Source organism: Typopeltis vanoorti, chromosome 20, assembly GCF_054136105.1.
Source record: "Typopeltis vanoorti isolate ZY-2024b chromosome 20, IOZ_Tvanoo_1.0, whole genome shotgun sequence".
Taxonomy (NCBI): Eukaryota; Metazoa; Arthropoda; class Arachnida; order Uropygi; family Thelyphonidae; genus Typopeltis; species Typopeltis vanoorti.
In genome coordinates this window covers 53,542,239-53,567,728 of record NC_143568.1, presented here as the reverse complement: position 1 = coordinate 53,567,728, position 25,490 = coordinate 53,542,239, and the positions used below count along the sequence as shown (strand labels likewise).

The 25,490-nt window shown below is 35.5% G+C and overlaps 1 protein-coding gene and 1 long non-coding RNA gene across 6 annotated transcripts in view; one reads left to right on the top strand and one right to left on the bottom strand.

Annotated features, from left to right (window-relative positions):
• The window catches only part of LOC150095436 (latrophilin Cirl-like), a 343,806-nt gene that overhangs the window by 50,548 nt on the left and 267,768 nt on the right, over positions 1-25,490 (bottom strand). For all 4 annotated transcript variants that reach the window (XM_090409783.1, XM_090409782.1, XM_090409784.1 and 1 more), the window contains 2 exons: positions 21,824-21,927; positions 13,204-13,372 (listed from right to left, as the gene is read on the bottom strand). In XM_090409783.1, coding sequence (XP_090265909.1) covers positions 13,204-13,372; positions 21,824-21,927 — 273 coding nt within the window. The remainder of the gene's footprint in view (positions 1-13,203; positions 13,373-21,823; positions 21,928-25,490) is intronic.
• Positions 1-25,490, top strand: part of LOC150095438 (uncharacterized) — a 171,196-nt gene that overhangs the window by 137,330 nt on the left and 8,376 nt on the right. For both annotated transcript variants that reach the window (XR_016550029.1, XR_016550028.1), the window contains exon 4: positions 22,850-22,959. This is a non-coding gene — a long non-coding RNA (uncharacterized LOC150095438). The remainder of the gene's footprint in view (positions 1-22,849; positions 22,960-25,490) is intronic.

Sequence of the window (25,490 nt, the reverse complement as noted above, 5' to 3'; positions counted from 1 at the left end):
GGAAAAGATACAAAGAAGGGTGACAAAGATGGTCCCAAGACTGTACAAGGATAGTTATGAGAATCGACTGAGGGAATGTGGACTGCAGAGTTTGGCAGATAGAAGAAGGAGAGGTGATATGATTGAGACTTTTAAACTGTTGAGAGGTGGTTACAGGGTTGACACTGGGGAGTTCTTTCGCTTGGTTGAACAGCGGGAAGGAGTGATGACAAGAGGCCATCCCTGGAAGTTATGAAAGGAAACTGTGAGCAAGAGGGTGAGGAGTGGTTTCTTTGCATGGAGGGTGGTTGAGCCGTGGAATGCATTGCCTGATAGAGTGGTGAGGGCGAGAACGGTCAATGGGTTTAAGGAGTGGTATGATAGATTTTGTGTTTCTTAGGGGGGAACCTCCCCTCAATGAGTCTTGACAGACTTTATGTTCTTAGGAAGGACCTCCAATAATGAGTCTTTTGACTCCATGGAGGCCTGAATAATAATAATAATAATAATCATCTCCTTTATAATTTACATAAATTCTTTTTTTTTTTGTTTGATACGTGTGGTTATCTGTTTATTCCCCAAATCAAGACTACAGTCACTCTCTCCAACCAGAGGCAAGATGACAGCTCAGTTACAATGAGATCCGCTGATGCAAGGACCAAATCCAAACCTCTTAAACCTTGTGTTATGGCCTATTACCACACGTTAAGACATTTGTCCCTCAAGAATTCCAGAAATTTCATTCCATTACTACGAAATGCTGTTTCCTCTTCCCAGTTTACACTGCTGTAGTTAAAATTTATCATAATGATCACTCATTTTGAACTTATGCTATCAGTGGTCCTAACAGGATGGAAACCCAGAGTTTCCATCTGAAAAAAACCCCTTACTTCTGTATTAGACTGGCTAACTTGCCTTTCATCGAAAGAGACCAGATAAAGCTTCCTCACGTCACTGATGGGAATATTGAACCTAGGTCTTTCCGACCAAAGTTTATTAAGTTCATTTTAAACTTACTAAACACAATTACATAAACATCTCCTGCTCTTTACCCTCTGTGTTCCTGGCTTATAGCAGCATTTCACTAACTATCCTGTCCTGCCTATTTTCACTTCAGACCATATGCTTTCAAAACCATTAGTGTCATCTTCCTCCAAATTCTCTACTCTGAGAGTACACAACTCATCACTTATAAGTAAAACTGCCACCTTCCTATCCTGCAGAAATATGATATTCCCTTCTACTTCTATTCCTGTTAGTATATCATCGTCCATCAACCATGTTTCACTGATCCCAATAATGTCTGGACAGGCTGAGGCAATCAGTGCCAACCAATTCATTTCCTTTATTCCTAATACTCTTGACCAATGATATTTGTATAAAGAAACATCAATGTATTGTCAGTATTTCTGTACCTATTATTATTCCATCCAGACTCCAGTTAAGACTACAGTACATCATATGTTCCCACATCTCTCAAGTAGCAATTCCTACAAGAGGCCATCTCAACTACCATCAATCCTGGTAACTCTGGTTTTCTTGTACTAATATTTTCACTTTCGCAAAAGAACATTCTCTCCAGATGCCTAGATCCCTCCTTGTTCAAATGCACCTGTTTCTTGCATACAGATCTCTTTTCTATCCTCAAATGCAAGTATCCACATAATCCAAGCCTCTCTTCTGGCACATTCTTGGCATTAGGTTATTTCTAATTGATTCTCTTCTCAACTCTGTATTATCATATCTGGTAACATGCTCACTATTTTCTCTCTCTCACTCTTCTGCTGTACAGCCTCAAGCATTAATCTCCGATCTTTTTCCACCTGACTAGTGCTATCTCTCAAGTTATTCATATCCACCACCATCATATCATTCACACTTTCACCTCAATCGTCATAGTCACACTCTTTGTCATTCCTCCAAGCAAGCACTCCTCATTCTATTTTGTATTCCATGAATCATTGAATCAGCATACATCACACCTGTCACTGCTCTGTTCATTCCCTGCTCATTTACATCCCTAACACTCACCCCCTCTCTCTCTCTCTCTCAAGGCAAAAAGCATGTCTGCAAGGCATACTTTTGCCATCACTTACCTGCCTTCCCATCAACTCTCCATTCCTAGCTCCTGCACCTTCTCAACTTTCTCTCATTTTCCCTCTCTTCTGTTTCCCTTGTTATTTTATTCTCTCCTTCTGTCATTCCCATAACTTTCTCACACTTCTATTCTTGTTTGCTTCACATCATTTAGCCTTCCCAGCCTCTTAATCTTGTCTTTCAAGCTTCTGAACTCATTTTCATGGAGCAAGGTTCTTGGATTATTATTTTTTTTGTTTTCATTTTTGTGTGACTTCTATTTTTACAGGGTGGCCAAAAATGTACCTACCAAGTTTTAATCCAGTTTTCTCTGCAATTAGCTTGAATAATTAGAAAAAAAAACTTTACCAACACACATTATAGCCATCAAGCCATTTGTGTTTTCTTTCATTTTGCCTCCTTGTTCAGGAATAATACAGAATTAAATTTGGTAGGTATATTTTGGACCACTCTGTATATATCTATAGAGTTTATTTATTTATTTTTTTATTCATGTTTTAGATAATTCTGAAATCTGGATATCAAACATGGAAGTTCTTCATGCCACTTCAGGCTTCCATTAAGTTGGATGGTGGTCACACTAGGATTCAATCCCATACATTGTTTGTTTGTAGAAAGTGCATAAACTAACTTCTTAGCTAGTAAGGCAGGTCAACCCATCTATCAAAAGGAAAATAAAACTGAATGTGAGAATGATAGAAAATTTCCCTACTGAGTGTTCCAATCAAGATTTATACAAGCATAGTTGAGAAGAGGCTAAGAAAAATTGTGGAAGAAAACCTTGGGGAATAACAAGCTGGGTTTGGGCCAAATAGGAGTTATGAGGATCAGATTTTCACTTTACCACAAATATTTAAGAAATCATGGGAATATAAGTATCTGTATATAAGTTTTATAGCTCTGGGAGTTGCAACTGAGCAATCAGAATTGAAAGAAATATAGGAAAACAGTTTAATGCAAAATTAGGTGTAAGAAAGTGGTGCACACTGTCTCTACTCTTATTCATCTTATTTATGGATCACATTATGAAAGAACCAGCATTAAATCTTATGTCAATATCAGGTTTAATAATCACAGATATTAAATATCAAACTTCATCATTATTATTATTAACATCAAATCTCCATAGGTTCAAAAGACTCATCATGGGAGGTCCACACACTTTTATAGAAAAAGATCACTGAACTGTGCCTTAAACCCATTAACAGTTTCTGCAGTCATCATACTTTCAAGCAATGCATTCTACTCACCTGCCACTCTCCATGCAAAGAACAATACTCACTCCTGCTCACACTCTCCTTATACAACTTCCAGAGATGGCTTCTTGTTTTACCCATCTCCTTCTACTCAAATCTCCTCCATAATAATCTGATAACAAGACCTCACCAACTTTCAGGAACAAACTACATGTCACGTTCAGTTAAGGGTCATCCTGAGATGTCTACTACCCAATTATCAGGATGTCCTTTAACTGAAAGTGAAATTCTTATTATGTTGAATGGACACAAATTTGCTTTAGTTCCTAAGGACCTTACTTAGATTTCTGTAATATTGAATGGAATATATCCACCCTCTCTCTCCAGTGAGGATGCCAACAAACTTCACTTGGAAGTCTCTTCAGTGCTACTGAAAGCTGAACTTCTTCCTTCAAACATTTCTTCAGCAGAAATTAAAGTTCTATAATCTCTAAGACAGCCATCTTATTAATACAAAAGCAGACAAGGAGAAAGCTACTGTAGTTATGGACTCTACAAATACAAAAATAAAATATCTCTCTCTACTTATCAGGAACTTGACCACAAATGCCACCAATAGTCATCTGAGAAAATTAAACTCACTATTAGATGAAGTCATGAGCCTTGATGGAGAAACCACAGACAAACTTAAAACTTATTCTCCCTAACCTCACATTTCTGTGGTTTGCCAAAAATCTACAAGAAAGGCATTCCTCTTTGTCCTATTGCGGATTGTACACATCCTCCTACATATTTCAAAGCTAAGTTTTTAGGATATTTATTAAAAGCTCACATTGGTGACTCCCATTCTTTCATAAAAATTCTTCTGATTTTCTGGATAAATTGAAAAATCTTTCAATCCAACCCAACAACTTAATGGTCAACTTCAATACTGAATCCCTATTCATTAACATGCCTCTGGAAGATTCCCTTCATCCTCTCACAAGCCTTTCCACTGGATATAGTGAAATTATTTGACTCTGTCATTCACTCAGCTTATTTTCTTTGTCAGAATAGAATCTAAAGACAATTTGAAGGGACCGCTATGGGGGAGGGGGAGTCCACTATCTCCCACTCTTGCCAACTTCTGTCTGGAACATTTAGAAGACATTCTTATCTCATCCCTACACTGTCAATCTCTTCATTTTTGATCTGTTATATAGTGACATCTTTGTGATCTAGCCCCACATTTAAGATACAAACAGAAAATATCTCTCTACTTATCAGGAACTTGACCACAAATCCCACCAATAGTCAACTGAGAAAATTAAACTCACTATTAGATGGAGTCATGAGCCTTGATGGAGAAACCACAGACAAACTTGAAACGTATTCTCCCTAACTCCACATTTCGGTGGTTTGCCAAAAATCCACAAGCCTTTCCACTGCCTTTTTTTGGTAAAGCATAAACAATCTACATCCACAAATTCATTTTACAATGAAATAGAAAAAGAAAGCAAACTAGCTTTCCTATTATACTCTCCCACTCCTCATCATGTGAACTAATTACTTATATTTACCATAAACTTACCTTTACTGGATGCTATATTTAACAGCAATTTGCTCACCATCCTTCGCAGAAGATTTAAATTATTAAAACACTGTTACATCATGCTCACACTATATGCTCTAAACTGCAACAACTACAGCAAGAACTTCTGAATTAAATGGTATATGGATTTTAACAGCTTCTGAGAGTGGACCATACAATATTTTTTTAATTCCTATAATCTAAGCTCAAATAACAGTGGAACAGAATGAAGAATTCCTATCTCATACATTTCTGGCATCTCAGAATCAATCTCTATAGAATCCTTAAAATGTATAATCTAGTGACTCATTCATTTCTTTCAGCAAACTTTCACCATGGTTTCATCTTCATATCTTCTAAAGAGAAATGATCCTCTTTCACTCTTCCTGGCATCTGCCAAGTTCTGTGTGACTGTTACTTTTCTTACTTCAGACAATTACATGTTTAATAGAGAAAAAAATGCAAGAACACCAATCTTACATTGTTAATAGCAAATCTGAGAAATCTGGCTTTGTACAACATGGAATTGATACCAGCCACAATATCCTATGGTCTGAAATGTGCTTACTCCATTGTTGCTGTCACGAGCTCAAATGTTTATTTAAAGAAAGTGCTGCAGCCATAACTCTACTTCTGAACCTGAATAAGAATGACTGCCTCTCACTATCGAAGATATGGGAGAGTCTCATTCCAATGAAAATCATCATCATCATTATTATTATTTTTAAAATAATAATATTATGGTTCCTCACTTATTCCTTTGTGTTGTTAGATATTTACAATCACATGGCTCTTACTGTTTTAAATAACCCATTCTTTGTGATCTACTTTGTGTTCAACTGCCCGATGCCACTGATGATGACAGAAATTTTCAGGTTGAAATAAAAAAAAAAATAATAATAAAAAAAAAATCAGCTAACGCCTTTTTATTCCTTTTCCTTGTGTTATTGTGTTAAATGGTGAAACTTTGTGACATTAAACTGATAGCTCCGCTAACTTGCCTACTGTAATAGTCTGCTGAAATTCTCCTGTGAGGGCACAACATCTCCTCTGCTTTTTATAGTTCTTCCAAACTTTGCATCATCATCAGCAAATAACTGCACTATCTCCAGTTAAGCCTGTCCAAATATCACTAGCACACAAGTTAAACAATAATGGTCCCAAAACAGACCCCTACAGTAATCCACTAGTAATCTTCCTCTTTTGGGATGCTACTGCTTCATATATAACCCATTGATACCTAGACGGTCAATTAGCTAACTCACTAGCCACTTATTGAATCCAATTCATTTCAATTTAGTTATTCACTTATTGTGTGGCAATCTATCAAAGGCCTTTGAAAAATCCAAGTACCACTGTATATGCATCTCCATTATGCAATGAATTCATTACCTTGTAGTACATAAGCAGATTGCTAAAACATGACCTCTTGATAACAAACCCATGCTGACTATCATAGAAAATACTGAAATTCTCAACCCAATTCTAAATCCTAGTCCTTGCTACCATCTATAGCAGCTTAACAACAACACCAGACATACAGATTGGCCTATAGGCCAATTATAATTTGTAGCCTCTTTCGTATTTTCTCCATTTTATGAAGTGGAATAATTTTACTTTCTTTCCTCTCCTTTGGAAACTGTCCTGTTGCAATACTCAAGTTAAACAGTTGTGCCAAGAGTGCTGTTTATTATTCATTTTTCCTCATTGTAAGGAGATTGTTTTACACTGAATGCTAAGTAATTACACAAGAGTTCATTCCAACTGGTGCAATGACTTTTAACTTTATTTCTTTTTAGAATCCGGAAAATTATTGACTCGAGACCAAATACAAAAATATTTCTTTAATGAAACTGAAACACTATCTACATTATAAATAAAATTACATAATTAACTACACAACTAATTAGATTCAAGGTCTTTAAAATGAGTCTGCACTTGAGAGATTTTCTTATCCTAAAAAAATAAAATCATTCATTCTCTAACTCATTCTATTACTGGGTTGCTTAACATATACTTAATCATGTCCACCCACCTTGTTTTCATAACAACAAAATGTTCATCAAAATCAGTTTTTTTGTTAGGCCCTTTCCAAAAATATAAAATTTACTTCTTCTTTTCCATGGAATCCTTTTTTGTTTATCTCCCCATTTAGCATACACTTGCTTCAATTGTCCTTTGTGTCTCACTGGAGTATAAATATTCTTACCTCACGTGGTTCAATATGATGCACAATTGCCAATTACTTACCAGAGGAAAACAGTTTCTTCTACTATTTCATAAATAACACATCTAAAGTTAGTTCTTCATGTTAAAACACTTGACAGTTTCAGATTTTGTTAATTTCCATTGCTTTTTCCCATAGAATAATAAACAGATCTGGCATCCTTTAAGACAGAATACGAAACTTTTCATTCAGTGTTTCCTTGAACATTGATTCCAATGTCTTATTTTATTTACTAACACTTGTTGACAGTCTCAACTCTTCTGGTTTAAAGATTCACAGTGCTACAATTCCTTTTTGGAATCTATTTAATAGATACCCGACTATCAAGCTTTTTTTTAAAAAAAACTTCTTAAGAACAAAACTCTCTGGTTGCTGTTCTCAAATTTTCATTCCCTCTCTCTCTCCCCTTGTTTTCCTCATTACCTAGTGCTGAATTCTCTCTCTGTCAGCTGTCAATCACCTATCAATCTCCTCAGTTAGCATGCCCATCATGTAAATAGTAAGCTAAAAGTTACTTAGCAATGGCTGACATGTTGTCTTCGTTAGCATAAAGAGAATGTTTTTACAAAACACAGCAAATATCTAAACACTTAACAACTTTAAATTACAATAAAAAGAGATTGAAACCATTACTACTATCAAAATCTAGTAATTTCAAATGCTTTACATTTCATTTTAACAAATCAATAATGGGCACATTTCAAGTGCTGATCATATGTGTTATGAAAGCAAAACTAATAATATAGTAACATAGATAAACAATTGTAAAAAAGATTCATAATTGTAAATTATAATTATTTTTATGGTGCCATTAATTTCCCTGATAAACACTGCTCATTTAATACCTAAACTATATCCTCTGCAGCATCAGTTGCCAACACTATTATCTACTAACATCATCCTCCCATAGTCATTCTTACTTCTACTTGCCACTGTTGTGTCGGAAAAAGTGCCAACTCACTTTTAATGAGTCATCCTATTTCCGACACAACAAAAGGTAACACTAAAAGCCATGGATATGGACATGCTTATGCCTCCAGAAGAAAATGTGCATCTTGGTAACTCAGAACTGTGTCTAATCATTTTTCTAGTAGATATTAAGTAAATTTTGAGAAACCGATAATGTAAATAGATAATGTTTGTGGATTATTTAACAGAGAAAAAATTTGTATAAATGCTGAAAGATGTATATAAGATGATATATGTATTGAGCCATGTCAAAAACAGTTCGGAGCTGTGGTGACCAATCGGCCGCCGCTATGTGCGTGACATAGCCACCAAGAGAGGGTGCTCACATGAGATATATAGGTTTCGGCGCCGAATTCAATCGGTCTCTTATTTTCTGTTCCTGGTTCCTGAACGAAGTGCTGGATAGCTGTGAGGCTTGCCGCCATGCCCGGTAAGATTCTCCCATTGCTATATGGTGTCGACCATAGCCACAACTGAGGAATGTGGCCAGAGAATTCCAGAAAAGAGCCGTTGGTTAGCCATGTCAATGTATAAAACAGCGAAGAGGTGAATCTCTTTCGAAAAGAATAGAAGTGTGTCGCAGACACCATAAGATATATATGGTGAGGAAACCCAGAGATCTAGTTAAGGAAGTCCCAATAACTACCAGAAAAGCAAGAACAGTATTAAATTGAATTTAATATTAAGGAGCTCCATATAATCAACTTCCACTTTGTATCTAAAGAACTGTAATCTTTTGGACATTCTGTCTACGTCTAAAGAGCAAGTGACACCCTGAGTTTAAGCTGAGCTGGGAACCAAGGCTTTGGACTTTTTATGTTAGAAGAAACATTGTTATCATTGTATTAAATTTGAATTTAAATATTAACCGAATTTTGGGGGAGGATAAAGCCTGAACATAAGAGAGAATATTGTCTCATGTGAATTTTGCAAGACGGAGTACATTTGATATGCTTCACACTAGGAATGTAGAATGTATCTATGTATATGCATTATTCCTATATATATGAACTGAGCAACTCAGTAGAAATTAACCAAGCCTGAACATAGTTATACAGAGAAGAGTATGAGATTGATAGTATAAGATTTTAGAGTAAAGCTTTTGGATACATTAACTTAAAAGGGGGGGGGGAAGTTCAGGCTCTTTAGAATTGAAATCTCTGACCAAAGTGTATTTGTGTAAATAAATGTATTTCTTTAATTCAAATCTCATGAGTCTGTCATTGTTCTGAGAATTGAGTTACCACTTGTTAAATTTCGGACCATGCATAATTAGTAGGGAAATCCATTAGCAACTAAGAAAGAGGGACCACGACTGCAAACCACTTGATCCCTATATTGTTTTTTCAGTAGTTTAAAATTGTGTGTCAGAATTCAGTTGCCGGCTGGTGCAGTCGACTTAAAAGAATATAAATTTGTCAGCAACGGAATAGCACAGAGATAAGATAAGTAAATAATAGTAAATAAAATAATAAATAAAGGGGCAGTACAAGACGTAACAATGGCGCAGCAGTCGACAGGATGTGCTTGAAAGTTTAATGTGCACAATAAGTTGGTCTCAATCTCAGAAACAGAACTCATTTAGAATTGAAAGTATAATAGTGAAATTTAGAGTTAAGAATAAAGTGTTAATCTAAGAGGGTAAGTATGTCCCTACCTAATATAACCGAGATGAGCGACCCAGAGTTCTTTAAAACCATAAACCCCCAACAAATCTTCCCTCAGTTCTCTGGCGAAGAATCTGACGATGTGGGGGCATATTTTGACTATATAGAGGAGCTCAGAAAGATAGGGCGATGGAGTGACTTCCAGTTACTCATGCTGCTTCGCAGTAAACTGGTTGGAAGAGCGAAAAGCCTTCTCTACTCCTCAACCTTATTGAAGGAAACTTTGGAATACCAGAGGTTTAAACAAATTCTAACCTCCCAGTTTTCTAAGACAAAGAACGTAAGGCCTAACCTATGGAAGCTCCAGAGTATAACCCAAAAGGAAAAGGAAAGTGTCTCTGACTATCACAATAGGATGATCACATTTGCAAACACATTATGTGTCCCTGATGAAGAAAAACGACATCTGGGATGGACTGTATTCCAGATATTTAGAATTGGTTTGAGGCAGGAGCTAAAGGAGACTGCATTTGGAAAGACGATACAAAATTTAAAGGAATGCTATGATGCTGTGCTTGAAAGGGAACAGTTGTTGGGAGACATTTATCCCTGAACCTCTGTCAGTCACATTAATGTTAATAGAGAAAACAAGCACACTGACAAGAATCCAAACCCTGTGAGGGACAAAACAAAAGAAAAAGAGAAACAAAAAGGGGTATTAAAAGACTCTGAAGAAAGCAACTCTGAGTCAGTCAACAGTGTAGTAATAGGTGCTAGTAATTTCGACGAAGTTCGATCAATAGTCAGGCAAGAGGTAGAGAAGCTACAAAGACCACTCATGGAACATCTTGATGCCGTGATCAATCAACTAACAATTGATCCAGCCAAAAATCAAATGCTCACCTCCTTGAAAGAAGAAAAAGTAAAGAAAATTGTCAGCGATGAGGTTGAAAAACTACAGCAACCTATGCTGGAGAAAATGGATCACATGATGAAGAAGCTACAAGAATTGTCTACAAGCTGTAGAACTGGAGCCCTTTTGTCCTCGGAGAAAGAGTGTGAAAAAAACTACCGCCGAGAAATTCCCAGGTGCTTCAACTGTAGCAAGTTGGGGCATATTGCCCGTGATTGCTTTATAGCACAAAAAAGATCGTAGAACCAGATACCGAATAGAAACGACATTGCTCACGTGTGCTAGATTACCTACTAAAAAGGGGGGGACAGGGCAATGAAAATTTCCCCAGAATGAAAGTGAAAGGAAGAATCTTCAGAAAGAATTTTGAAGCACTAATTGACACTGGTTCCCAAGCATCTATAATATCTGAGAAATATTATCTATAATGTCTGATATGCTTCACACTAGGAATGTAGAATGTATCTATGTATACGCGTTATTCCTATAAATATGAACTGAGCAACTCAGTAGAAATTAACCGAGCCTGAATAGTTATACAGAGAAGAGTATATGATTGATAGTATAAGATTTTAGAGTAAAGCTTTTGGATACATTAACTTAAAAGGGGGGGGGGAGTTCAGGCTCTTTAGAATTGAAATCTCTGACCAAAGTGTATTTGTGTAAATAAATGTATTTCTTTAATTCAAATCTCATGAGTCTGTCATTGTTCTGAGAATTGAGTTACCACTTGTTAAATTTCGGACCATGCATAATTAGTAGGGAAATCCATTAGCAACTAAGAAAGAGGGACCACGACTGCAAACCACTTGATCCCTATATTGTTTTTTCAGTAGTTTAAAATTGTGTGTCAGAATTTTAAACTACTGAAACCACATATAATGGCTGGCGCAGTCGACTTAAAAGAATATGAATTTGTTGGCAACGGAATAGCACAGAGATAAGATAAGTAAATAATAGTAAATAAAATAATAAATAAAGGGGCAGTACAAGACATAACACCACATATTGAAAGAACACACTAGAATTTTTCTTAGCTTGATTGACTAATTTTTACTCATATTACGCTTTTGCTGTCTTTACCAACCAGGTCAATTTCCTAGCTTGCTCTTCATGCAACTGATTATTATGAACATTCTTCTTGTGTTGCCTCCACAGCATCTCCTTCTTCCAGATTTCATGCATCTTCTTTATCCAGTGAATTCATCACCTGGTTGGAATACACTCAGACATTGCTGCTGTTAAATAGCTCTTGATCAATGCCCAAGCAGCAATATATCTCCTTTCCACTCAACTCCTCTTTCCATGCTATAGCTTCTATAGTTGTCTCCTAAACTTTTCATAATCACCAACCCTCTAGTTCCATATATTTTCGATCTTCACAAAGGTTCTCATATGATTGGTGAGAATCCAGGTGATCACTTCCTGGTCACTCTTGCCAATTTGAGGAGGACTACACACCCTATTCTGAAGCACACTCTCTAATGATATAACGAAATCTAAGACTCTAAACTCTTGTGTACTGCCCATTACATATTGCCTAAGATAGTTGTCCCTTAAGAACTGAACTCAAGAAAATATATCTTCATTTCAATCAATATTGCCATAATTGATATCACATATAATGATCACCTTTCTGTTACTCACTAAGCCAAGTTGTCTACATTTCTTTGTCTCCACCATTCACATTGTAGCTTGTAGCAACATCCAACAAATATCTCATTCTATCAACCCCACTTCATATTAAACTGCTTCAAAACCACTGCCCTGCTTTCCCCTTATATCTCAACCTCATGTGGACATAATTCTCCCATTAACATCAGCAGACCTCTGTCCCTCCTTCCCTTTGTCGCCCTTCATATTCTCACAGAAAACATCGTGCCCTTCCATTTCTATTCTCATCAGAATATCATTTTCATCCGACTATGTTTCACTTATTCCAACTATTTGTGGACAAATAAACTCAATCAATAGCACAAAACTAATGGTATTCATATCTTATATGTTATATTTAAATATAGATCATTCATATTTAAAATAAATATGTATTTATATATATTGAAATTAATTTAAACATATGGATTTGAGAGATTTAGTAGTAAATCAAATTATCAAAGACCGGAGACCAGTGGTATGAGGATCCCAAAGCAAATGAGAGAAGTGAACATACAGCATCATACATCATACAGAAAAACCATGTTACAAAGAATCAGAAAAGAATGTGGCCTTATTAATATTCAAGAACTTGTAAGAAGAGATCATTTAATCAGAATAGGAGATAAAAGACTAGCAAAATTTAAGGCAAAAACACTACAGTTAAAGAAGAAGAAGAAGACCAAAATATAAATGGATTATCAACAATTAAGACTGCATTAGAAGACAAAAAAATGAAAAACAGCTGGCCAAATTAGAGACCTAACAAATAATATACTAATTTGAATTAATATTGCTGATACACCATTAATGAGATTTAGTGTTTGCCTATAAGTGTGCAACCCCCCCCCCAATAGTGCATTTCAGCAAACAAATATAAAACAAATAAGTAGTTATTTATTATTCATCACCTTTTTAATATATACTAAGTTACATTAGTTATAATAAATAGCAGTGTAAATATAAAGAAAATGACAATTATTTTTACTTACTTTTTCATTTTTAAAGCAGTAGAATATTAATATATGTAGTCCTTGTAAGCTGTTCAATACAGTAAATGTGTAAGCTAAAAATACAGTATCCTCTACAATGTACAACAGTCCTGATGTCCAGGTTAGACCTGAAATGCACAACAGCAGAACTGCTTGCCTTATCCATGACCTACAATGAAAAGTTATAAATATGAATTGAAAATGATTTGATCTCTCTCTTTCTCTCTTTCAGCAATCAAGTTATAATGTATCAAAATATTTTTATTAAAAGGTGATCTTAAATATAATTTTAAAATATTAATTATATAAATAACAATATTAAATATATAAATTAATATCAAGAAGTATATGTATAAAATATATGTATCATTTTTAGAGGGAACAGGATGGGAAAAGTTGTTTTGCTAATGATAGCAGAATTTCAGCCAAAAAAGAGCAGGAGTTCAGCAAATGGCAGGAATGCAGAAAGCCATGCATCTGAAGTCAGTGTGAGATAGAGCCAACAGGACAATATATAGACAGTGACTGCTATAGGCTAAGAGGTATAAGGAGTGGAAGATATGCTTCAGAAAATTAGCATATATGAGTGTAGTGTAGAGTAACAATTATGGAGGATATCAACAAGTGGAACAGATTGTATGGGAATGATCACATGGAGGGACCATTCCAAGCAGTATACATGGATTTTGCAGGTAATTGAATTTATACAGCTGTTAAAAGAATATTACTTGAACTAGCATGTAATGGAGGGAATTAGGGTATGAGGGTGCTAGATCCTCTGGTGAAAGTATCAGAGGATATTTCAGTAACCAAGGTAGCACTTTGAATATCCACACTGCCTCAATCAGGCAAGAAGGGTAATCAGTATAGTAACCAATGTAAAATCAAATTATGAGAGAATCTAAGCAGATCCTAAAAAATCTCAGTGAGTTCTTTTCTATCTGGCTAGTAAAATAAAGAATATCTGTAGAAGGATAAGGGTGTACCATTCAGGACAAGATACTGTGGTGCTAGATGTGACAGAGACTGCTGTGAGAATAGAGATAGATGAATTGGATACATTGAAGATATTGCAGAATCTTGATACAAATACAACCATGGGATGATGAATATTGGCCTGTGTATTATGAGAATGAATGTGCAATAAAATTTGAATGATTATTTAATGAAAGATTTTCATTGGAGAATGTTCCCAAGGAGTGGAAAGAAGACAAAATAATACCACTTCACAACCATGGTTCTAGGACAGAAGTTTCCAATTATAGGCCAATCTTTATATCTGCAGTTGTAGTCAAGGTATTGAAGAGGTTGGTTAGGAATAGAATACAGGACTAAGTTTCACTCATATACGGTACTAATGTACTATGGGTTGACCAGCTAACCTCTCATATGTGAGCTTAACATAAAAAAAAAAGTTCATGGACATAGGATTCTCTATGATGGTCAGCATGGCTTTGTGAAGGGCAGGTTGTGTTTTAGCAATTTGCTTACATTTTATGATAAGGTGATGAATGTGATGGTTAAGGGAGATTCATCTATAGCAGTATACTTGGATTTTGCAAAGGTATTTGATAAATTACGACATGACAAATTGGTGTATAGACTACATAAGATGGGACTGGATAACACATCAGTTAGATGGATTGAAGACTGGCTTACTGAATGATACCAGCAAGTTGTGTATGATGGAGTGGTCTCTCAGAGTTGTTTTGTGTCCCTGGTGTTTAACTTATTTGTTAATGATATTTCATGTGGATTAGCTGGGGTTCTTCAAATGTTTGCTGATGATGCAAAATTACATAAAATGATCAGGAGTATTGCTGATGTGTTAATTCTTTATAGAAAGATCTGAATAGATTTTTTGCTTGGACAAATGAGTGGTGTTGTAATTTTAGTATTAATAAATGCAAGGTACTACACTTTGGGGTGCAGAGATATAAGGCTACATACTGTATTGGGGAGCTGTGCTTTAGGAAGTGGATGCGATTCAGATCTTAGGTGATGGTAGACATTGGACTAAAGTTCTGAGGGGACATTGCAACTGTTATGAAGACTGCACATCATATTGTTGCTGTGATAAAAAAGTATAAAAAGTACATTGACATGCAGGGATTAGGAGGTGGTGATATGCATATATCACCACCTCCTAATCATATGTTGCACTTGCATATGCCTCTAATTAAGGCATATGCAAGTGCAACTATGTATTTTTAAATATAGTAGAGGAGGAGAATTACTGATTGCAATGATTGCCTTTGTTTACTTTGATGTTTTTGTAGATAATGTGTAGTGATTTACATATAAGGCCTTGATCAGGCTATATATGTGCTGTGTGCAGATTTGGTTGTTTGGTTTTCTAGGAGAATGAGGATATATATATATATATATATATATTTATATATTATTATTATGTGACACCCACAAGGAGTCCAAAGACTCATCGAGGGGAGGGCACCTAATCTACAACTCTGTCTCCACCACTCAATCCACCAACTAGAGTGAACCGCATTATCTACACCAGAGGTCGACAAAGTGGTCAATATCGACCCCTGTGGGTCAATGTGGCTATCCAAGGGGATGATAAATGTCTACGGGTCAAAAGGGGATCAATAAACACCTAAAATGATTTTGAGTAACACTAAGTAAACATGCAACTCCAACTGGCTGATTGGCTGAGCCAACGAGGGAAAAAGAGCACGCTCTCCATGATAAAGACATTTAGAACAGAGACAATCAGGGCTAGTGAGTGAGCATTTATCGCCCATCGCTATCAGATTAGTGTTCAGTGATCTGATAACTTTGAATTTACTGTGTAATTTTTTTAAGTTATAGTGCCCATAATGGCAGCCCCTGATGATAAGAAGAAGTGCTGACAGTATTCACAAGAGCATTTAAAATTTGGATTTATACCATCATTTACCAATGCCTATGTGCCTATTATGTGAAAAGACTTTCAGTAATGATACCATGAAGCTTGCAAAGATGAAAGACAAACTGAGAAATTTATTATTGATAACATTTATTCATTTATTTAACATGATGGGGGACGACGAGGGATCAAGGATTTCATGAAGGGGGTCAATAGTCTAAAAAGTTTGCCAACCCCTGATCTACACCAATGCCATCTACTCCTACTACTAGTATTTTTACACACAATTACAAACATCCATGCCTATGGCAGGATTTAAACCACAGTCTTTTGGCTGAAGAGCAGATACACTAACCACTCAGCCAACCAGGTCAGCAAAATATATATATGTGTGTGTGTGTGTGTGTGTGTGTGTGTAGAAAGTTTTTTATCTTGGGTATAATATACATTAAAGATACCAAGCTATTTTAATTATAAACCTGGTTTGCTTACTTGGGAAATGGATTAAAACCAGGTTTATAATTAACCTGGTTTGCTTACTTGGGAAATGGATTAAAACCAGGTTTATAATTAAAATAGCTTGGTATATATAATATATATATATGTGTGTGTGTGTGTGTTGAGAAACATTGACTTGGTTGTTTTGATACATTTGTATAAAGAGAATTTAATGATTGAAACCGAGAATAATTATAAGGTTTTAATGGTATAACACACTACTAGTTTCGGCTTTTGACAGTCTTCTTCTTCTCCTGAAGAAGGCTGTCAAAAGCCGAAACTAGTAGTGTGTTATACCATTAAAACCTTGCAATTATTCTTGGTTTCAGTCATTAAATTCTCTTTATACAAATATATATATATATATATATATATGGGAGACTGGTAGAACAAGAGGACATTACTGGTAGCCATATAAGGAGAGTATGGGCAAGAAAGTAAGGAGAAGTTTTATGTATGAAGAGTGGTTGGTATTTGGAATGCACTGCCTGAGGATGTAGTGTGTGCAGAAATAGCAAATTAGTTTATGGCACTGTTTGTTGAGCTATGCATCTACATGTGTGTGTGGCAGAGGGACCTCCCGCAATGAATCTCTTTGACTCAATGGAGATATAGTGGCAATATTTGCATATTTTTAGGCTTGTAGTTCATTCTGAAAGTTGCTCAACTTTGATTCCTTTTCAAAACTTTCTTACTCATGCTTCACTTGAGTACAGCATTCATGTTTATTCTGTCCAGAAACGGATGGTGAGCTATTCCTGTCTCTCACACTCTAGCAGAAACTGTTGTAGAAAAGTCACTCATTATAAAGAACTCCTGAAAAGTCCAGCTACATCATTATCATCAGTACATCAATTCTATGCTAAAGAAAATCCACCATAGTAAACTTTATGTAATATACTGTATAAATTATTTCTTTGGTTTCTATAAGTTAGCTAGAGTGAGAGTTGACTATAGAACTTTTTTTTTTTGTGCATGTCTCTCTAACTGAATTTATGCAGATTAGATGATGCTACAAAATGATGTTCATAACCACTTTTTCTATATCCACATCAGAAATTCAGCCAGCAGCAACATTCAGTATTCTTCTTCTTCAAGTGTCATTCCCTAGAAGGAGGTTTGCAACAATGTCAATTTATCATCAATTTCACTCCTCTCATTGATGATAAATTATTTAAATTAAGTAAAAATTTGTAGTATCTTTATAAATTTTATTCTGTTAAAAATAAATCACATTTTTTGATTACATGAACATATAAATTGATATAAAATACACATTTACAATGAAATATACTTTATTTATTTATTATTTTGATAAGGGGGTACTTGGTTATAATGAAAACTTAAGAAGGGGCTGCGGATATCTGAAGTTTGAGAAACACTGCCTTAGATCATTGAAGATGTATCCTGTATCATAGATGTTATTAAAAATAACCTTTAGGTCATTAAGCATGTTTTAATTTACTTTCTTTAACAATTCAATAGGGATCTAATCAGGGCCTGGTGTTTTGCCTGTTTTCATTTGTCTTAGAGTGTATTCTATTTCTTCATATGTAATTAGTTCACCGTTCATATTTTGTATATCTGGTGTGTCTGTGCGATCAGAGTCGAACAGTTCTTTTCCATATTCTTTCCATCTTTTTTTATGATATCTTGTGTCTCTAGTAGCATTTTATCATTTTGATCTTTTATACAAGGATTATGGTTGAAAATTTTCTTTTTATTTGTCAGAGCTTGGATTCACTTATGCATTTCTTTACTATTGTGTTTCTTGTCCAATTCCTCTATTTCTTTACATTTTTCATTTAGCCACTTGTCTTTAGCTTTCCTACATTCATTTTTTATAATTTTACTGAGTATTCTATGCTGCTGTGTACTTTTCTTTTTTCATCTTTCATTCATAAGTTCTAGTATTGATTCAGTCATCCAAGGTTTTTTCTTATTGTATTTAATTTTTGGAATAACCTCATTAGTATTAGTCACCTTTTTTTCCCAAAATGTTCTCAAAACCTTCCCAAAAGTCTGAATTTCATTCAGACTTTTGATGCTAAGATCTCCAACAAGAATCAGTTTTTTTCTTTTTTTTTTCTCTCTCTGCTTTATCTTTGTCAGCCATCCCCTGCCAACAGCTAAAAGAATTCCTCTACTCTCTGAAGAGGAATTATTTTAATTGTTGTTATTGCTTTAGTTATTTGCCCACATCACTCTAATTCAAAAAGTTTGTGTTTGGTGTTAAATTTAGTAGCATCTTATTCATTTCTCTGATCATTATGGCCTAAATGAATCATATTATGGCAATTATTTAAAGGAATCACACCTGCTTATGCCCAAGCCTAACTAGCATAATTTTTGAATATATTGTTCCATCACAATGTATGTTTAGTTTCAGCCAAAACTGAGTACAATTTGGTCATGCCAAGTCTCATTATTGTCAACTAATCCATATTTATTAATTTTTGAGATAGTTACATATAGGATGCAACTGTAGGAAGAATGTATGTTAGTTCAGAAGCTCGGCATTTCATACTGATAAATGGAGATCTCATTTCAGCTTAAATCTTTTAAGTTATCCCTCTTGATTTTTTTTTACATGAATTTCACATGTAAAAAGTTGTATATCTAGACTACATTAGTGCTATGATCATGTTAAGGATTATATAATCCTTAACACGAATATACAAATGATAAGGATTATATTGGAGAGGGCGCTAATGGGTCAAGCACTACGGACGTGTTTTGAAGAGCTCCTGAGATTCAGATAAGTTTTACTAGGAATAATTAAGTATATATGCGTAATTGTTTAAGTAAGAGCGGCTGTAAATGTTGTACGCTACCGATATTATTAGTGTGGGGTTTTTTCCTTGCTTAAACTAAATACGAAATCGTTAATATTAGACCTAGTAACCTGCAGATAAAAAAAAAAATGGTGGTGGCATTGTCATTCTATGATTTTAATTTGGATTTCAGTCGTTTCGTTAAGTGTGAGGTCTGTTATTTGTATTCCTTCGATTACATAAATGATTTGTGGATGTTTAGTGCAGATGGAAGAAGGGTGTGTGTGCGAAATGTGACCCGAACGAGGAATTGATGAATGCAAATATGAAGTTGATGACAGAAAGTGCTAGTACCGATTGTGTTGCGAGTGCACGTTTGAAAGAGAGGGGATGGTGAGAAGGACAGGCGAAAAAATGTTAAAAAAATCAGGAAAAAAGAAAAAGAGCGATTTGGCAACCCTAACGGATGTTAAAAGGGACGAAAGTGAGGTGGAAAGAAACGAAATTGAGAGAACGAATGAAAGTAGAAATGGCGTGATGCAGAAATCGCAAGTAAAAAAAATCGAAAGAATGAATGATAGTGAAAAAAGAATGAATGATGGCGAAAGTTGGACGCATGTTGGAACGAAAGTACTGAACCAAAGAAAGATGATATGACAGTAAAAGTGAGAAGAATGATAGCGAAAGTTGGACGCATGTTAGTCCGAAAGTACGGAAACAAAGAAAGATATGTGAGAGTGAAAGTGAGAAGAATGATAGTGAAAGTTGGACGTATGTTGGACCGAAAGTACGGAAACAAAGAAGGATGAATGAGAAGGAAAGTGAGAAGAGGGGGTCGAGAGTTAGAAAGATTTAATGATAGAGAGAATGTGTCGCGAGGTTCGGAAGGTGAATTGGATTGGATGAAGCAAGAAATGAAATGGATGTGGAATGAAATTAAGAGAATTTGGGTCAAAACTATTAAAATAAATCATGATGGCATGAAAGAGTTAACAAAAGATGAGCGAGTGGCGTTGTATGGCGACTCCATTATTAAAGGTGTGCTAGAGGATAAAATGCACAAGGTATGTTTTCCAGGCGGTAAAATGAGTAGAGTGATTGAGGCATTGAATATGAGGCGGGAACGAGCAAAAGAGTTAATTGTATTAATTGGTACAAATGATTTGAGAGAGAACAAAGAGCATGTCAAAATGAATGTCAGGAGACTGCTTGGAAAGATAAAGGAGAATAGTGTGACAGAAAGAGTAGTCAGTGTGTTGCCTAGGTATGATTGTGGTGAAATGAGGCAGAGAGCAAGGATTATGAATGATATTCTGGCTGAAATGTGTGAGGAGATGGGAGTACAGTTTGTTAATATGTGGAATGAGTTTGAGGGACGAAGTGAGCTGTATGGGAGCGATGGACTGCATTTGAGTGGTTATGGTGTGAGTCGCTTGGAGAGACTGCTGCTGGAAAGTGGAGAAGTGAATAGAGAGAATGAATCAGATCGAGAGGGGAGTGATGTGGAAGAGCAGGAGAGTAAGACAGGAGAGATTGAAGAAGTGCAAATGAATGGGGAAGTGAGTGGTATGAGTATAGAAAATGAGAGAATGGGTGTGCAAGAGGAGCAGGGAAATGGGGAGGCTCAGGGTGGACAGGGATACACAGCGTGAGAAAGGTGGATGCTCCAAGAGGAGGTGAGAGCATGTGTAGGCAGGAAAGTAATGGGATGATCAGGGATCAAAAGGAAACAGATTGAATTGCAAAGGTTCTAAAATGAAGAAGCAGAAAGGGAAATGGCCCCAGTCCAGCATGGAGAGATCACATCGAGTGAGTGGTATCAGTGGAACTAGCTGTAGATCCAGAAATGAGTTGTTGTGTTTGTATACCAATGCTAGAAGTATAAGAAACAAGGCGGATGAAATGGTTGCACTAATTGCGTCTGTGCACCCAGAGATTGTCGGAATAAGTGAGACATGGTTAGATGAGGATGACATCCTGACAGGAACAGAGATGGAAAGGTATGATGTGTTTCGTGAGGATAGAAGGGGTAAAAAGGGAGGGGGAGTGCTATTGATGATAGAGAAAGAGTTTTGTCCATACAAGATAGAGATGCAAGAGGGAAATGGGGCCAGTGGTTTTGAGGCAGTATGGTGTGAGATAGAGGTGAATAGAATCAAATACTTGGTGGGATGTTGTTATAGACCTGGTAATGTGGATGGTGGTGATAGTGAAATGTATAGTCAAATAAGCCAAGCAAATAAGAAAAGGGTGATCATTATGGGTGATTTTAATTATGGCAATATAGACTGGAATGAAGAGATAGCAACTGGAAGTAAAGAAAATGAGTTTCTTGAGTTTTGCATCAGTTATAGCTGCAATAGTGTGCCTGGATGCCTTTAACACATGACATAGGGCAAATTATATTAAAAAGAAAAGCTGTTTGCATAATGATATAAAAGAATAGCAGGTAGCTCATTCTAAAACAACAGAAGCTTACCTAATGCTTGCAACTCGAGCTTCTTCTTTTCCTTTAACAGTCGTTGTGTTGCCTGAATGGTGACATAAAATGCAAGCAGCTATACATAAAAATACTACTCCTCCCTGTAAATATTTCAATAATGGAATCAGTTTAGTTTGATTTGTTTATACAGAATGGAAGTTTTTTTTTTTTTTGTCACACACAGTATAATATAATATATTAAGCATAATATACAATTACATATTTCAGTATAAAGTCTACTGTTATTTAAGTATAAAGAGCTAATAAGCTTCATTTCGGCAATGAAAACATTACTTAAATTAAGGGGATATTAAATCCCACATAGTTCCAAAACCGAATAAGAAACTCAAAGATAGGAATCAGAGAGTTTCTTGCCGAATATAGTAACTATAAAGTATCGGCGAACACTATTTTACTATATTCCTATATTATTACTATATTCGGCAAGAAACTCTCTGATTCCTATCTTTGAGTTTCTTATTCGGTTTTGGAACTATGTGGGATTTAATATCCCCTTAATTTAAGTCTACTGTTATATTGGAATTGTGTCAGATAAAATGAATTTCCTCAGTGATATTGTGAGATTACTGGGCCACATAATAATAATCAAAATGAAATAATATTTCTTTCCTCTTGCATCAGTTTTAGTTGTTTTGTACTATTTTGTTTAAATACATTTAACAAACAATACAGGACAAATTTTATTAGACAGAAAAGATGAGGAAAAGTTGAGAAAAGAAGGAAAAACATAATAAGAAAAGAGAAACTAAGGAACTTTATAGTTCCATTGACCTGGCTGTTCAACAAAAGTCTAACTTCCACTTAGTTGTACTAGGAAAGTGCAAGTAAGTGGAAGTAGGGTAAGTGCAGGGATAGTACAGCACTTCCCAAACTGTGGGCTATGGTCCCTTTGGGGGCCATTAGTTTTATTGAGGGGGTCCGTGAAATGATGAAAACAAATTTAAAATGTTTCTAAATTTGTTTTTAAATTTAAGATTATTAAGTAAATTTTTTCTCTGCCAGGTTGGCAGGAAAACGACCCAGAGGAAGATCAAGATATAGGTGGATTGATACTGTACAAAGTGCCTTAGACGATAGAAATATAAGATCTGATAATGTTGGAGTCTTGACAGGTAACAGACTGATTTGGAGGAAAATTGTAGATAGGAAGTTAGTAATGATGTAAATTTTTCATGTAGTATTATCATATCCTGTACACCCCTTGAAGGGTACATGGCAGGAATTTGATGATAATAATGATGATGAGTACATTTTTTTTTTTATCTTTTAAAAGAAACATGTTTAATTTTTATTATTTCTTTTTTATTATTTTTTACATTTTAAGGGAAAATCACACAATTTTGTTGGTTCACAAATTTTGCTTCCTGCATATTTAGGTGCTTAATGAATATCAGTAATTATATACTTATTCATATAACTTTCATTTCAAAATATATTTAAATATATTTTGAAATATAAGATAATGTGTCATGTCAAATGTGTATGTAAGATGCTAAAAATGTAATATTTGTATTTGATTTTTGTAATACTCGCTTGGGTATGTTTCGTATTGAATATAAATACAATAAATATTATAATAATATAATATTATAATATTTATTGTAATATTTATTATTATAATATTATGATATTATAATAATATTATATTGCGGTTTTTTTTCCGTGGGGGCCGTGAAATATTTTAATTTTTCACATCCATAAGTTTGGGAAGCACTGGGATAGTAGAATGCAGGCACCAAATTAGGCCAGTTTTTATTAATGAACACTGAAGAGTATTCATTAATAATTAATTTCTTCTTAATGAACACTCTTCAGTGTTCATTAAGAAGAAATTAGTTACAGATCATATACAAAATTGGGCAGATGGATGTAACATTATCTATGACTGTCAGCATGGATTCGTTAAAGGGCGCCTTGTGTTTCAGTAATTTGCATGCTTTTTTTATGATAGTGATAAGAGTAGTTGACAAGGGAAAGGCATATACTGCCATGTTGGATATTGCAAACTCATTTGATAGGGTGCCACACGATGATGAGTAGGGATCCCAGATGGCCCGTAAAATACGGGATCATCCCATTTTTGGCTAATGTGTCCCGTTGTCCTGAGAAAACTCTTCGGGACAGCTTTTTGTCCCGTATTTTAGAGTTCAAGACTGAATAACAAAATCGATGAGTTACAATTTCTATTCTATTACAAACATCGCTCTCCATCATTACAGAGAACTGTAGAAGCGTTGTTATTTTCTCAAGGCAGCTATTGGCTGCAACTCATCAGCTATCATCAACAGTATCATGTACTCCATTCTATCCTCCCTGAAAATACTGTACCAATTCAATTCCAGTGACCACATCTTCTGCTGACAGCCAAGTTTCACTAATGCCTACAACTTTTGGTGAGATTGCACTGACTAATGCCAAAAATTCTTCACTCTTATTTTGAATGCTTCTTGCATTTGTATACGGAAATTGCAGATTCCCTTTAGTTCTTGTACCAGCTTTAGAACCGATATACATGTCACTAATTTCAGTATTCCCTTGCCGATTTATATCCTCCTCTATTCTGCAATTTATTATGCGAATAAGGATCAACAATTATATAATCACTGCTTAAGTTTCTCCCTCTTACACTCAACCTTTTCAATTTTAGTTTCCCTGCCCAATTACTTCAATTTGTTCAGAAAACGGTAACTTCTTCAATCACTTATGACCTTCCATGTTCAGATACAACCCATCTCTTGCATACAGCTGTCTTTTTCCTTCAAACACAATCCGGACATCAACAAATTCCAGATCTCTTTCTTTGCACATTCTTGCAATCATATCATTCATTATCATCACTCATCTACTTAACTCATAATTGTCAAAACAAGGCAGCACACACACACACACACACACACACACACACACACACACACACACACACACACACACACACACACACACACACACACACACACACACACACACACACACACTATCCTCCCATTGACACTTTTCTTCTTCACGATATCTAACAATGTTCTTAAATCTTTTGCTACCCGATTTATACTACCACTCAGGTCATTTGTACCCACCATAACTATCATATTTTCTGCATCATGCCCTCTCTTTATTGCTAAAGCCACTCTCTCTATTGTTCCACCAGCCAAGCACTCCTCAGGCACAACCGCTCTCCATACCTTTAATCATAGAATCACCATATATTTTACTACTCATAACTTCATTCGAGTCCAAACAAAAGTCACTCACGGCCTCATTTTATATGCTATTCAGCATGACTCTCCCAGTTTCATTACTCAACACTCTTTTACTTACTCCCTCACTCTAACGACATCTTGTTTCTTCTAGACCTCGTGCTTTCATTCTGTTGACTCCCAATCACTCCCATACTATTTATTTCTTCATCAATCACCAAAGACTCTCCCATACTTAATCCTGTTCTAGTTACTTCAGCTAGAGTAATCTCCATAGTCCTGATTTCTCTATTCAACCCATTTAATTTGGATGTAATTTCCAGAACCTCCTTACTGAGCACTTCGAATTCCTCTTGCAAAATATGAAGTTCACTTTTCATTTTCCTGAACTCCTGCCAAAGTTCATCTGCTACGATCCTGACGTCTGCTTCCATGCCTAATCGCTCCAG